The sequence below is a fragment of the Cucurbita maxima genome, unplaced genomic scaffold, assembly GCF_002738345.1.
Source record: "Cucurbita maxima cultivar Rimu unplaced genomic scaffold, Cmax_1.0 Cma_Scf00140, whole genome shotgun sequence".
NCBI classification, from domain to species: Eukaryota; Viridiplantae; Streptophyta; class Magnoliopsida; order Cucurbitales; family Cucurbitaceae; genus Cucurbita; species Cucurbita maxima.
In genome coordinates, this window is record NW_019272156.1 from 3,851 (window position 1) to 18,415 (window position 14,565).

The 14,565-nt window shown below is 33.5% G+C and overlaps 1 protein-coding gene across 1 annotated transcript; it reads right to left on the reverse strand.

The window, feature by feature from the left end:
• Positions 1 to 622: 622 nt before the first annotated feature.
• LOC111473691 (circumsporozoite protein-like) lies at positions 623 to 14,311 on the reverse strand. Its single transcript, XM_023119138.1, has 2 exons — positions 14,288 to 14,311; positions 623 to 1,030 (listed from the first exon to the last, which is right to left on the reverse strand). Exons 1-2 carry the CDS (start codon positions 14,309 to 14,311, stop codon positions 623 to 625), a joined length of 432 nt encoding a protein of 143 aa, XP_022974906.1.
• Positions 14,312 to 14,565: the final 254 nt, after the last annotated feature.

Sequence of the window (14,565 nt, forward strand, 5' to 3'; positions counted from 1 at the left end):
ATATTTTTTTGGTTGAGTTTTCTAATTTATGGGTAACAAATGATTTTCGGAAACTAATTATGCTATATAAAAAAAAGATATCTAACCATTTTAATCTATTTTATTTTAGAAAAACTTCATCCAATTTAATTTGAATTCTAGAATGAAAATATTTTCATTTAATTTGAAATCTAGTTATAATGAAACTTCATCTAACTCTCCACCCTCACACCTCATTCCCCAAATATCTTTTTCCATAACTAAATTATAATGAAACTTTTATGAAAATTTAAAGGTACTTTTTTTAAACAATTTTTATTCCTAACTAATTATAAGAATATTTTTTTTTTATTTTTTTTAAAAATTAACTCCAATTTTTTTTTAACTTTATTAGAAGTTTAATGGTATTATTGGAACTTTAGACTATTTTTTTTTTAAATTTAAATTTCTTTGTTTTTTTTTTTACTATTTTTTAAAAAACAAATTTAGTATTTACTATTTGAAAATGTACATTATTCCTATAAATTTTTTTAGATTGGCTGTGGATCTTCATACCATCTTTATAATCACCCAACATAAAAAAGAAAGAACAAAAAATGAATGATTTAGTGTTATTTATGCTATTCATTTTTCCACTTTTCTCTCATCCATTTCTTGCCATTGCTGACTCATCATCGGACCTGAACCATTCCCGTAGATCTCTTTCTACTTTCCTCTTCACTTCTCCGCCCCCTCCAGCGGCATTCCTCTTCACCTCTCCGCCACCTCCTGTGCGAAGCTTGTTTAAATCTTCACCCCCGGCAACATTTCTCTTCCCCTCTCCGCCACCCCCGGCGGCGTTTCTTTTCCCCTCTCCGCCACCTCCTACGCAAAGCTTCTTTAAATCTCCACCTCCGGCGGCATTTCTCTTCCCCTCTCCACCACCCCCGGCAGCATTTTTCTTCCCCTCTCCGCCACCACCTACGCGAAACTTCTTTAAATCTCCACCTCCAGCAGCGTTTCTCTTTCCCTCTCCACCCCCTCCGCCGCAGCCAATGGAGTGATGTGAAGACTGTACAGAAGATCAACCACGCTAGAGAAGATAAGCTATTGGTGAGAGAGATATTCTCAATAAGAGATGAACATTTTTAATTCAAGCCCTTTAATGATGTAACATACAAATCTTATTATCACTACTTTTATTTTAATAATACGTTTATCATTATATAAATACAACTTTATTTCACGTTTAAAAATATTCATAAATTTTCAAAAATAGTATTAATATTTTTAATTTATTGAAGAGAACTTCTGTAATAATATTTGGATGAAAAAATATTATAGTTTTAAAATTACAACAATTTTGATTTATTATTATTATTTTTTTTTTTTTTTTACAATTTGGATCAAATTAAATATTAAAAAAATAAAAGGAGAATTTTAAGTTCAAATTCACTTTGCAACACCTCCTCCAACAACATAATGATCACTGGTAGGCAATAAAAAGAAAAGAAAAAATAGTAAGATTTACTGTGAGAGAGAAAAAGGAAAGCAAGACTTTATACCGGTTTAATTGAGAGAGAAAAAAAAAATTAGATCTTCTATCTCTTTTACTCTATTTCAATTATTTAGATTTTTACCATCATTTTAGAAAATCATGATCAACAACATTAAAATGGTAAAAAAAGAAGAATCTACTAAAATTGAATAAAGATAAAAAAGAAAAAAAAGAAAAAAAAAAGCAGAGAAAAAAAAAATCATTAAAATGGTTGAAAGATAGTTATAAAAAGAATTAAAAGCAAGGAGAATAAAAAATGGAAGCCTTTTATGATTGGATTAAAATGGGATAAAGATAATTGTTAATAAAATTAAAAGAAAAAGGAGGGGAATAGAATAGTCAATTTTGATGTTTACGGTCAAACACAACTTAACTTCTAAGAATAAGAATTATAAAGGATAAACCATGGAAAAATAATTGAATTTGAAATATCATAGGACTAGAAACCAGATAATACTCTAACATAAAATAAATTCATCAAATTCTTTTATATGACAGTAGCTTATATCTTCTAGAAAAATGGTTAACTCCGTCTATAAACTTGTTACATGAAAGTTCGAACTTGAAACTGATGTCATGAGCACACGTAGGTTAACTTGGATTTCAAAAGACAGAATCAAACTTTCATTAACGATAAATTTATGACAACAACTTAAGCTAATCAGGTAAGTTGTCTTTCTGTCGGCTCGGTCGGAAGACTTGTCTTATGTATGACGACACGTGTCTAGTGGCCCTTGCACGTGTCATTTATGCTTTATGTTATATGATGATGTGATGACGTTAAATGATGATGTGTTGATGTTATATGATGATGTGATGATGTACATGATGTTGACATGATGACGATGATGCATAATAATAAGATGATGAGACGTATGATGATAAAATGCCTTAATATGACAATCTTCCGTATTAAGATGTTGTGCATGTATTAAATGTCACAATGCATTATGACGACAAGTTTTCAAAGACACAACCCTAGTTAATGTTAATGATGATGAATATATGAATGCCAATGCATGCATGTTACTTAGAATAATAAGTGAATGGTGTATAGTGTTCTATCTTAAAGATGATTTAAAAATGAAAACTGTGGGGATCTCGTGCATTTTGTGTGTTCATATATATCGGGATAATTCTCTACTAATGATGATGAGCGGGGATGCGCACAGTATGATGATGAAGGTGTTCATGGGGAGCAATTGACAATCAACGCTTGATTAATAATTGTCAATTGGCTGATGTGAGAAGCAATCCAGAAAAGAAGACTTGAGGAGTACTTGAAGTTGATGCTTTATCCTCTATCAATGCTTAATTAGCTTCGGTGACTAATATTCTACAAAATCTAGCATTGGGAGAAGGTTCCATGAATAAAGCACCCGTCCAAATTGCTGTTGTAATGACCCAAACAGCACCTGAATCTTGTGTATATTGTGGAGAAGAACAAAGTTTTGTTTAACGTCTAGTAATCCAACATCAATTTTTTATGTGAAGAATCAAGCTAATAAGGCATCTAAAAAATAATCCCTTCTCAAAGACTATAATTCAGGGTGGAAAAACTTTCAAAACGTCTCATGGAAGAGACAAGTCTTATACAATCAACAAATGTCATCCTCCAACTAAAAGACCGAACTTTCACTCATATAGAAGGAAAAATAGAAGATATTCTAAGTCAAGTGGACAAGTTCATATATCCAACAGGTTTTATCATTTTGGATTATGAAGCGAACCATGAATACCAATTATCTTGGAGAGAGCATTTTTGAAAACTAGAAGAACAATTGTAGATGTCCACAACAGAACTATAATGTTGAAAATGAATGATTAACAAATAGAATTTAATATCAATGACAACATAAAATATTCAGCAATAGTAGAGAATCGATCAACAATTTATAAATTGACAAAGAATCCAGTAGCTGATAGTTGAAAACAGCAACAAGAAGAAGACAACAATTGGAATAATTGCACTAAACAGCAATTAGAATTGGATGAACTCGTAAGATATGTTTAATCACTGGAATTATAGGAAAGAAAAAATTCATCAATAAAGTCATATATTGAGAACATACCCTTGAACCTTAGAAGTAGAGCTATTTGATATATAGGGGATAGATTTCACAATATTATTTCCACCCATAAAATTATTTCTTTGACAATGGATAACTGAAAAAAAAACAATTGAGGAAAAAGGAGCTGACAAACCGTAAACACGTAACAAGCTCCAAGGAAACCAAGTTAGTTTTTTTTTTCTTTTTATTTATGCACTTGCATAGTTGCATTACTTTCCTTGGAATGATAGATTTTTTTCTAGTCATTATTTTTACTCTTTGTCGTGAACAACTTGCATGCCCCAACCAAAGGTAGTCAACTTATGTATGAGAATTAATCGTACTTGAATGTGGTTAATTTCAGCATATTAGGGAGGCCAATTGGTTTTAGTGCATTAGGATGTGATCGATGATAAATCTTATTTTCGTGTAGTGCGCGTTGCCACATAGTTTCTTGTTCATCTTCATTTGCATTTGGTCTTATTTTATTTAAAATCATGTACACCTTTTCATGCAATAATATGCAATGACACGAACAACAAAGAAAAATTTTTAGAATGGAGAGATCCAAATTCGTCCTAGAAAATTTGCTAACCCCTCCAAGAAAAAAATCCATATGGAATAAAGAAATTGATAGAAAATAATCATTGTGCATTATCGGGTAAGCTTGAAATGAAAAGACAACAAGAGTGACAAGAGAGGGGCTGCTACACATCATAAATAGAATGTTGGAGCAGACATGCAAACATACAGCAGTAGGTAGACAGATAGCAGACTTGTAGCAAAAATAGTTCGACAGATAGTAGATTTACCGCAGAAGTATTTCCAAATTTTTTTGGAGGAAATTTTTAAAGAATGGGTCACATCAAATTTTCACATGTGATAGAAGAGGAAGAGAACGCTTCCTCTAACGGTGCATAACGACAAGAAAATTCTTTGAACACACCCTTTACAACCTTAATGTCTTACTTAGAAGCATGTATCCATATTTTGTAGTTATTTTTATTTTGTTGTCTGCATATAATTTTGAATGATGTCCATGCACCTTAGAGGCATGAGTTTTATTAGGTAGAGTAATATATCATGCATTGTCAAATATGTAGTATAGATCTTTTGGGCAAGAACTAGAAATCCAATGTAAAATGCTTTAGTATGATAAATAAAACAGTAAGATAAAGAAGTGTGTTTTTAAAAAAATTTATTATAACGGTGAGTTAATAAGTTCCACTTAGAAAAAAAAGTTATTAACCTACATTAATTTTAGGATAATTGTTTAGGGAAATTATTAGTCTTTACTTAGTAAGATTTGTGAGCATTTCTTAATTTGATGAGAAAGTTTAGGAGATCGTTGTACTTTCTCCACTTTTAGTACTCATGATATGTATGTTATTTTCACAACAATAAATTGAAAAGCATAAAAGCTTAAGATTCCTCTATTCAAGAACTCTCTCCTCTCAAATTGTTCTACTTCAGTTATTTGTTTTGAAATATTTCGACCATGGGTTATTTCCAACATTTGGAATTAGAGCTCCCAAGATGGTGAAACAAATGCCGTCACCATATAAATTCATCGGAGGAGAAGTGACAACGATAAAGAGTGGAAAGGATGGGAGTGCAACGCTCCAGTACCCGTTACTCAAAAAGAGTAACTACGCAACATGGTCGATAAAGATGCATGTTGACTTATAGGCACAAGGTGTGTGGTATGCCATCGAGCATTTTGACATTGAGGAGCGTAAGGAAATGTATGAGGTAAGGAAATGTATGAGTTAAGTAATCTTCCTTTTTGGACCATGTATGAGTTTTAGGAAATGTCGTAGCCATTTGAACAGAGGAAGTAAGAATTCATTAAAAAAAATTGGCTAAAACTAACTATGAAGAAGAAAATAAACCGAGATAAAAAGTAGGGGTGTACATGATCCGGGTTGGGTTGGGGGATTTTTTTTTTTACCCAACCCAAAAGTTTGGGTTCGTTGGATTGGTAACACAACCCAACCCAAAAAATTTCACAGCCCAACCCTCTACTTTCGGGTTGGGTTATCGGGTTGTCAACTCTAACAAAAATTAAAAAAAATTATTTATCCACAATTCATAATTATTAAATAGAATTTTAGGTAAAAAATATTAAAAGTTCACCTACCGACACAAATCAATCTATAATAATTTAAAAAATAGTTATCAACAATAACAAGAAAATTGTAACATCTTAACATAACTAACATTATTACATCACTAAATACAACTAAATTCCTATCCTTCTTGAGAATTGATTACTCTATAAGTAAAGAAAATATAAGGAAAAGATAGATGATCAAAATGAAAAACAATAAAAATGATTAGTTTAAATAAACTATACCTATCAAATAAAAAAATATTGCAAAAATACGTTGAAATAGATTTACTTAAGTTTGAGTGCCTAAATAAAAAAAAAAAAAAAACAATAATGTTGCCACCTAAAGATAATAAATACATTAGAATTTATAATTACTATCTCAATTTTATAACAAAATTTTAAAATTTATAGAAACTAATATTTTATCTAACAATTATTTTTGTCAACCGTCTTACGTGTTAAAGAACTTCTAAAACAATCAAGAATTCTCGCTACGGTAAACATCAGAATCATAAAAATATTTTGAACTTTTAATAAAATTATGTATTTAAATTCATTTACTTTCCACCAAGTCCAATGAGAAAAATGAATTTTAAAGTCGTTTTCCAATCAACACAAATATAGAAATTCCGAGTTTCAAAAAAATTCATTTAAGAATACTTAAAATGATGCTTTAAAATTACTCTAATACATGTATAGTCTATGAACATTGAACGATAGAACGATAGCGTTAGGATTACTCTAAAAGTAAGGATTATGATAGATTGATAGAACGATAGTGTTAGGATACGTTCCTGTAATGATATGGCTAAGGTGCATTCATGTAATGGTATGATTATGATAGATATAAGAATGTTAAGGCTATTGATAAGTTACGGAACGATATGACAACGAAAGGTTTAAGATATGATATGATTATGATATGACATGTGAATGATGGATATGAAAATGATATGAAATAAGTTATGATGTGAGATATGTGATAATTGACATGTTTATGATATGATATTTTGTGATGCGATATGTTATGGTATGATGTGTACATGATGAAAATTGTTCAGTCTTGAAGCATAAAATGTTTTGATATGAAATATTTATGTAATTTGAATGATATGATGTGATTGACATGCAAAACAACGAACTAACATAAAATACAACTCCGACGTATGCATAAAAGATATGATAAATGATATGTGAAATGATATGAGAAACGATATGATATGTACGACATGCTAGCGGGGTTGTATTAAATGATAATGAAAATGGAAAAATGTTGGTACCTCATGCATTATTGTGTGCTCGTGCATTGGGGGATACCCCTTACCCTACACGATAGTACGGACATGTACGTTACGAGGCAGAAAAAAATCATTATGGTTATCATAATGCTACGATGACCAAGCAGAAAAACGTTCATTATGTTTATCATAATGCTACGACTGTCAGGTAGGAAAACAAACATTATGTTTAACCTAATGTTGTCGTGATGGTTACTAATTCTAACGGTGTCCAGTTTAAGTAGCTCCTAGAGTTTGCTCACACGACAAGGAAAGTGGCCCAGCAGTGTGCGAACTGACTAGTGAGTCCATACTCACACGTATGGGTTGTGCGTAGAGTATATGGTACACATCCAAGTTACCCGTTAGAAAAGTACTGAAGGAAAATAGACTGAAAAGATAGGTCATGTCATTGCATTCACATGTTCTTGCATTTAAAGCCACAATAGCATTTAAATACTTAAGCCACTTCTGTTTCAAGTTAAGGCAAGACATTCGTGTACAGCTGACGACGACATCACAACTTGAGACCGTGAAATATGCATAGGGTAGTCGTATTTATTTTCATACACTTAGGCTAGAATGAGATGTCTTTAATTTAAATGTTTATTTATTTTGTTTAGTCTTTTGTTGTGTCGTCTTTTAAAGGTGTTTTCAAACCCGTACGTCAATGGCTGTGTTTTAAGATGAAGGTCAAGTTTTATGAAAGTTTAAATGAAAGTATTTCTGCCTTAAATTTAGTAAAAAATTTGAGGTAGTTACAATTGTAATCGACAACAACTATTTAGCATGTATTTTCTAAGCATTCAATGTGATATACTAGAATTTTAACTTCATATTCTCCATAAAAATTAATTAAGCATCTCCTACAATATTGGGTATCTAAATGGGAGGATTTTTATCTAAACTTGTGCCATTGGAGTTTTCCTAAAGCACAAATGGTAAACTAAAACAAAATATTTAAAGCATATGTACTTACTTATGTAAGTATATGTATATGTTTAAATTATATCAAAATAGTACATAAATTTTAGATAAAGATAGAAGGAATACCAGTTTTTATTTAAAATTTTTAAAAATTATATTTTTGAAAAGTTGGTTTTATAAATCAAGAATAATATTTGTAACCAGCTTAAAAAAACCATCAATAATAATAAAATTGTAACTAATTTCATCCCTCCACACATATGAGACAACTTCTTCCCCCAAATATCTCTTCTCAATGCCTACTCCAACTGTTGGACAATTTTGCTAACAAAAAAAAAAAAATGATAATTTTCACAAAAGAGGTGTTGCCATTCCTTTAAAAGAAAATGAAACAAGATAGTCTGATTTACTTGAAAGAGAAAAAGAAAAGTAGATCCAATTTAACAAGAGGAGATCAATAGAAAAGTTCATAATTTCTTCTCTTTTATAGGAATTATTTAGATTTTTGTTATCATTTTATTGGTTATAGAAAATGAAAATCCAACATTAAAATAGTGAAAAAGAAATAAGAATTGATTAAAATTGGCGAAAGATAAACCATATAAAAAAAAACTAGAGAAACACACAAAAATTTTTAAAATTGGTCAAAGATAATTGTGAACAAAATTTAAGAAAAATTGAATAAATACAGAGACAAGTAAACAATGAGAGATATGGAATTCCTTTTGTCTTTTGTTGTGTGTAATTCAAGAATCCATTAAAACTCTTAATGGAAAAGATGGGAGAGACATGAAATCGATCTTTTATTGTCTATGTAATTTAAGAATTGATTAAAATTGGCAAAAATAATTGTGAACCTAACAAAGTAAAATAGAGGGGGAGAAATAGGAGTGTGCAAGCTCGCCTAGTGGACCCATGCTCGCATGTGTGGGAAATGTGTAGAGAAGTACTACATATTCAAACTTAACCAGATGGAAAAGCTGCCTAAGGCCATGATATGCTATGATAAAAGGATAGGTATCTCATGTTGCCTGTGATTGCATTCAATGAGCCCAATAATGGGTTACTCACTGAGTCTTTCTTAAAATACTCGAGTCATGTACAACTTTTACATTTTAGGTAAAGGCAAGACACCCTTATACAGATGATAGCGCCGTCATGTTAGAGATCATGAAACCGGTACTAGGGTAGCTACATTTTTATTTTACTTATTAGTCTTAGATTAATATAGGATATTGTTTTCTTTCCTAGTTTGTGTTAATTTGTTTATTTTTCATTTCTTAAATGTCGTTGGTTTGGTTTAAGGATTTTATTTTTAATGTATAATTCCATGGCATTTATGAACTATTTAAAATAAATGTTTTGGCATAAAAAGGGGCACATCATGCATATGGTAGCAACTCTATTTCAGTTGGAAAATAGGGTCGTTACAATTTACCACCCAAAATCTTAGTTTAAATCATCAATTAATGGATCAAATATAAAAAATAAAATAATAATAAAAAGAATTGCGGTTGTCGGCAAGACCGATAACTTCGGTGAACATCGGAGTTTTCGTTCGCACAGGACCAACGAAGCGCGTCCGACGTCGGGATAACCACGAGAACCAAACCCGACCTTCAGCAACTTTCAAGACACTTGCAAGAAGAAAAACTAGTGAGAAAAACGAGGGAGAGAGAGAGAGAGAGGGAACCAACGAAGCTCCGATGAAGCCAAACCTGATGAAATCCATGTAAAAACCTTTGATTTACACAACAAAAACAGTCCCAGAGACCTTTACACACACCGGGAATAGATTTCGACGTTGTTTACACGTCGTACACCGTCGGATTTCTGAATACTCTTAGATCCGAAAGTGTTAGGCCCTTACGAACCAAACAAACACCATAAACGAGATTTAGAGGAGGAGACTCGAAAACAGAGAAAAAAGAAGGAAAAAGGCTGTTGGAACGACATGATCGATGAGAGAGATCGAGTTGTCAGAAAACTCTCTAGTAATCGGGTGGGGAGACAAAGTCCGACCCGAGCTTCGACCAACAACCTAAAACCCCTCGGCCCAAAGACAGTCATTGCCTCGATCTAGCCCGGTCCACGCCTCGGCCTAATTCGTCACAAGCGACCCGAAGCTACAACCCAAACCCTCTTGGCCAAACGATTTAACCCTAGGCCCACCGAAACAAACCGCAGCCCAACAACAAAGTTGAGCCTAGACCCATTATTGCACCCCGACAACCCAAGATTGTCTGCACTCTCATCGCCTCCTGATTGTGTTACATGTCAGCTTTTGGCGCAAAAAGCCCTTGGCTCCAGCAGCTCAATTAGCTCCGCGGTGGCTTATTCGGCTTGGAAAACCTATTTCTAACCTGTTCGGCACCGCTCTGACCCTCTCGAACTTAATTTTGACCCCGTTTAAGGTAAAATAGATCATTTTAAGCCGTATTTCACAAATAGTTGAAAATTAGTTATGTTTGTGAAATACTTTCAAATGTGTCAAATGATCCAATAGGAACTAACCACCAACGGAAGTGTAGGACGTATACGAGGAGTTAGGAGCTTACATTTATATTTTAGAAGCTTACGTATACGAGGAGGTAGGACGTACACTAACCTATTTGTGAACGTTTGCAAGGACTCTAGAAGAACCTCTAGCTATGCAAAATCCAACATTGTTGGCGCTTATCATCACCTCTCTACACCTCGGGTTTCTAATGTGGTACTCTAAATCTCAAGGGTAGTTAAAAATATTTAGTTAGGGGCCTTGGCTTCCAGAATCAATCAATCAATACTTCCAAGTCCATAACAGTCGAGGGCTAAAGGGTCTCTCCCTCTAAGTATCGCTCACGACACCATAGACTGTCACATCAGAAGGGTCCCCTAACTAAACTCAACTCAACCCCTACAAGAGTTCACCCTAGGCATATCTCAACACTACAACTTATCAATCATATCTTAAGTTCACACAATCATTCAACATAAGTTTATGTATGATTAACAACACATACAGCCATACAAGCTCAACAGAGAAATATCATCCATCAACACCCGGAGCGCATATACACAAATCCTCCAGTTCACCCACATAGTATGAACAGATAAAAGCAGTAGAAAGATAGTCCAGCAAGCATACAAACATCGAGTACTAAATCTCATAAAGGCTGCAAGTCCAACGGATATAAATTGAACTTTATAAGTACAGAGGATCTTTAGATCTAGCTACCTAGGGACAATTTGCTCTAGCATGCATGCAAAACCAAGCGTACCCTACAAGTATTACTTCATAAATTCGTCCGTGTGGTTACTTACGGGAATGAATCGTGCCCTTCGAAGCTTATTTTTTTGGCTAATTAAGAGCTCCAAAACTCTTGAAAGTTCGCTGATAGGTCCTAAATAAAGTTAGACTTAAATCAGATTAAAAATCGGGAATTACAAATAAACAAAAAGAAAGTAAAAGGAAAGAAAAGTAAGGTAAAAGACAAAAATACCATTTAATTAAAACAAAAGAGAGAGAAAGTTTTGTTTCAAATTATTACAAAAGGAATTACAAATAAAAATGAAATACAAAAGACTCTAAAAGACCGACAATGGACTGACACTCTGGAACGACAACCCTCTGTGACAGTGCAGCTCTCTAACACCTCCCTGTTGGGTTTTATATTCTAAAACTCACAGTTTGTAAGCAAAAACATATTCTATTTTCAATAAAGTTATTATTGATGTTTATTCAGTAAAGATCGTTATTAAATAAAGTGAATTTTATGATCATTAATCTAAATCCAATAAACTAAGAATACTCTGGATATATTATGATTACTTGAACTATATGTAAAGACATAAGAGTGGATCAAGTTTAAGTATATAGTCAAAATAACCTATAGTACATGGATAAGGCTGAGTACCTTATCCTAGGGACACTATAAATGTGGCCCACTTTTATATATGATATAAACAATGTGATCACTAAATTGTACATGTGGAGACATGTGAGTGGGGGCGTCCTATGCAATGAGTATTGCATAAGATAGAACCATGAATAAAATCACTCTCACTTTATAATGTCGTTTACTGTTGAGACTAATTTTTTTCATTCGATGACCTAGGTAACTCGATCATAATCCTGAGTTAACTATGAACTCCTGTTTATTTGGAATTATCCTTAGATTTTTATGGGTGAGAGTGGCTCGAGTTCGCCGACTCAATGAGCCTTCCATTTCAAGGGAAAGACTGGGTGAATAGCTGGGGACATAGGGTGTAAGATGGAATTCACTCCTACCCGCTTTTAGGGATAGTAGAGAGGTTGTTCCCTTAAGTACTTACTCCAAGTCTTGAACAAGGGGCCCCACCCTCTCATTTGCCCGAGAGGGATTCGGTTTGGTGGTTGGACCACAAACCAATTGTTCATTAGAGGATTAGTGAGACTTAAGGAACAAGAAGTAACTTTAGGGATAAAATGGTAAATTGACCAATCTCTAATTACGAACAACCTGTGAAGGATCGACTTACTAATCGTGGTTATATCAAATGGACAGAAATATATCTATAATGAGGGGAGTGCAACTACGAGGCTATAGTGGAGTGTCCTAGTAGTTGACAAATGTTGGTTAACAAGGTTAATGAGTTTAGCCAGTTAATCTCGGATCTTTGGAGCCCATTATCTGTAGGTCCATTAGGTCCCTCTGTTAGCTCATATCGGACTAAACCATAGAATAGTGTGATGAGTGAGTTCGAATTCAAATTAGGGAATATGCGCTACATATATACGATATATTTAACCGCATTTTTGTTTTAATTATGAATTAAACAAAAAGAAAGAATCGGAGATATTTAAATAAGATTTAAATAATTTAATTACAAATAGGGATTCATAATCAAAATGTTTTGGTATTTATTGGGATTGACATTTTATTTAATGTTAAATACTAATTAAATTGTTTAATTAATCATTTAATATTATTTTAATTTGAAATTAATTATTCAATTTACTATTAAATATTAATTAAATCGTTAATTAATCATTTAATATTACTTTAATTTGAAATTAATTATTCAAATTAATTGTTGAATTAAAATGAAGAAAGTCAAAATGTTGACTTTAATGGAAAAATGAAGAAAGTCAAAATTTGGTTTAACATTAAAAATTAAACTTGCATGCTTGCCAAATAAATTAAACTTGCATGCTTGCCAAATAAATCCCACAAATTTGAGTGGAATTTTGAGTGTCAAAATTTGGTTAACTCAAACTTGCATGCTTGCCACATAATCTCAAACATTTGAGTGGAATTTTGAGTGTCAAAATTTGATGATCTCAAATTTGTATGAACATGCAAACATAACTCTATAAATAGAGTGATCAAGGTACATGGAAGGTCTCCCTAGTAAAAACCTTGAGAAAAACTCTCACAAACTCTCTCTTCATATATACTAAATCCCTCTCAAATTTAGTCACTCACCAGATTCCACAATCCTATTCTAAGGCCGGAGAATAGTGGAGAAGACGCTAGTGGTGGTTTGAAACCGGTTCGTGAGGAAAAAAAAATTTGAACTATAAAAGGTGAGTACTCCAACACCTTGAGTTTTAATACTTATGAACATGCTAGTTATTAACTATAATTGATGTTCTAAGAGATCCTTAAGATCTAAATTGCTTTCGCATGTGTTATATTAACTCCATCACAACCCACCTCGACCGGTATCTGAAAAAAAAAAAAAGGGGAATCGGGGTGAAAAAATATACTCAGTAAGCAACCTACGTGTAGGCTCTTAATCGCATCCAAGTTTAGGAGAGAACCACCAACTATGCTCTAGGCCCTAGAATCTCGGTACTCTCAGTACACAGTACGGGGTGGAAGGACTTAACCTTTGAAGCGATATTCAGTGTTTGAGGATGAGGTGCTCCCTCATAACTACATGTACCCCTCGTACAACCCATCTAGAATTAGTCACTACATGGTCAACGTCCATCCACAGGACAAACTCATCATGCAGGCGACCTTGACCCACCCTCGTGATCAACATCTTACCATAAGACGGATCCCCATGCAGAGTAGTCGATCTACCACTAAGTAACAATTCCCTAATAGCGTCTCACCAAGCTCAACGGTACCATACCTTAGTAGGAAGGGAAGAGTAACACCTCCTTAACTGGCGTCTCGCCTAGCACAACAGTACCACACTAGAGTAGGAAGGGAAGTGGAGTATACTCGAACGCTATACTAGCTACTATCGACTAAGGGATTAACTCTCTACACTTCAGGGTCCTAACGTGGTTCTCTATGTCTCAATGGTAGTTAAAACTATTGAGTTTAGGGCCATGACTTCCAGATTCACTCAATTAAGAGTTTCAAGTCCATAACAATCTAGGGTTAAAGAGTCTCTCCCTCTAAGCGCCCCTCACGACACCACTGACCGTAACATCGGGAGGGTCCCCCATCTAAACCCAACTAAACCCCTACAAGAGTACACCCTAGGCATAACACAACACTACAGTTTATCATTCATATCATAAGTTCACGCAATCATTCAACAGGAGCTTATGTATGATTAAAAATTCATGCAGTCATACAAGCTCAACGGAGCGTTAACATTCATCAACACTCGGATCACAGATACACAGTTTCTCTCGTTTGCCAACATAGTATGACAGATTAAAGCAGTAGTAAGATAGTCCAGCAAGCATACAAACAT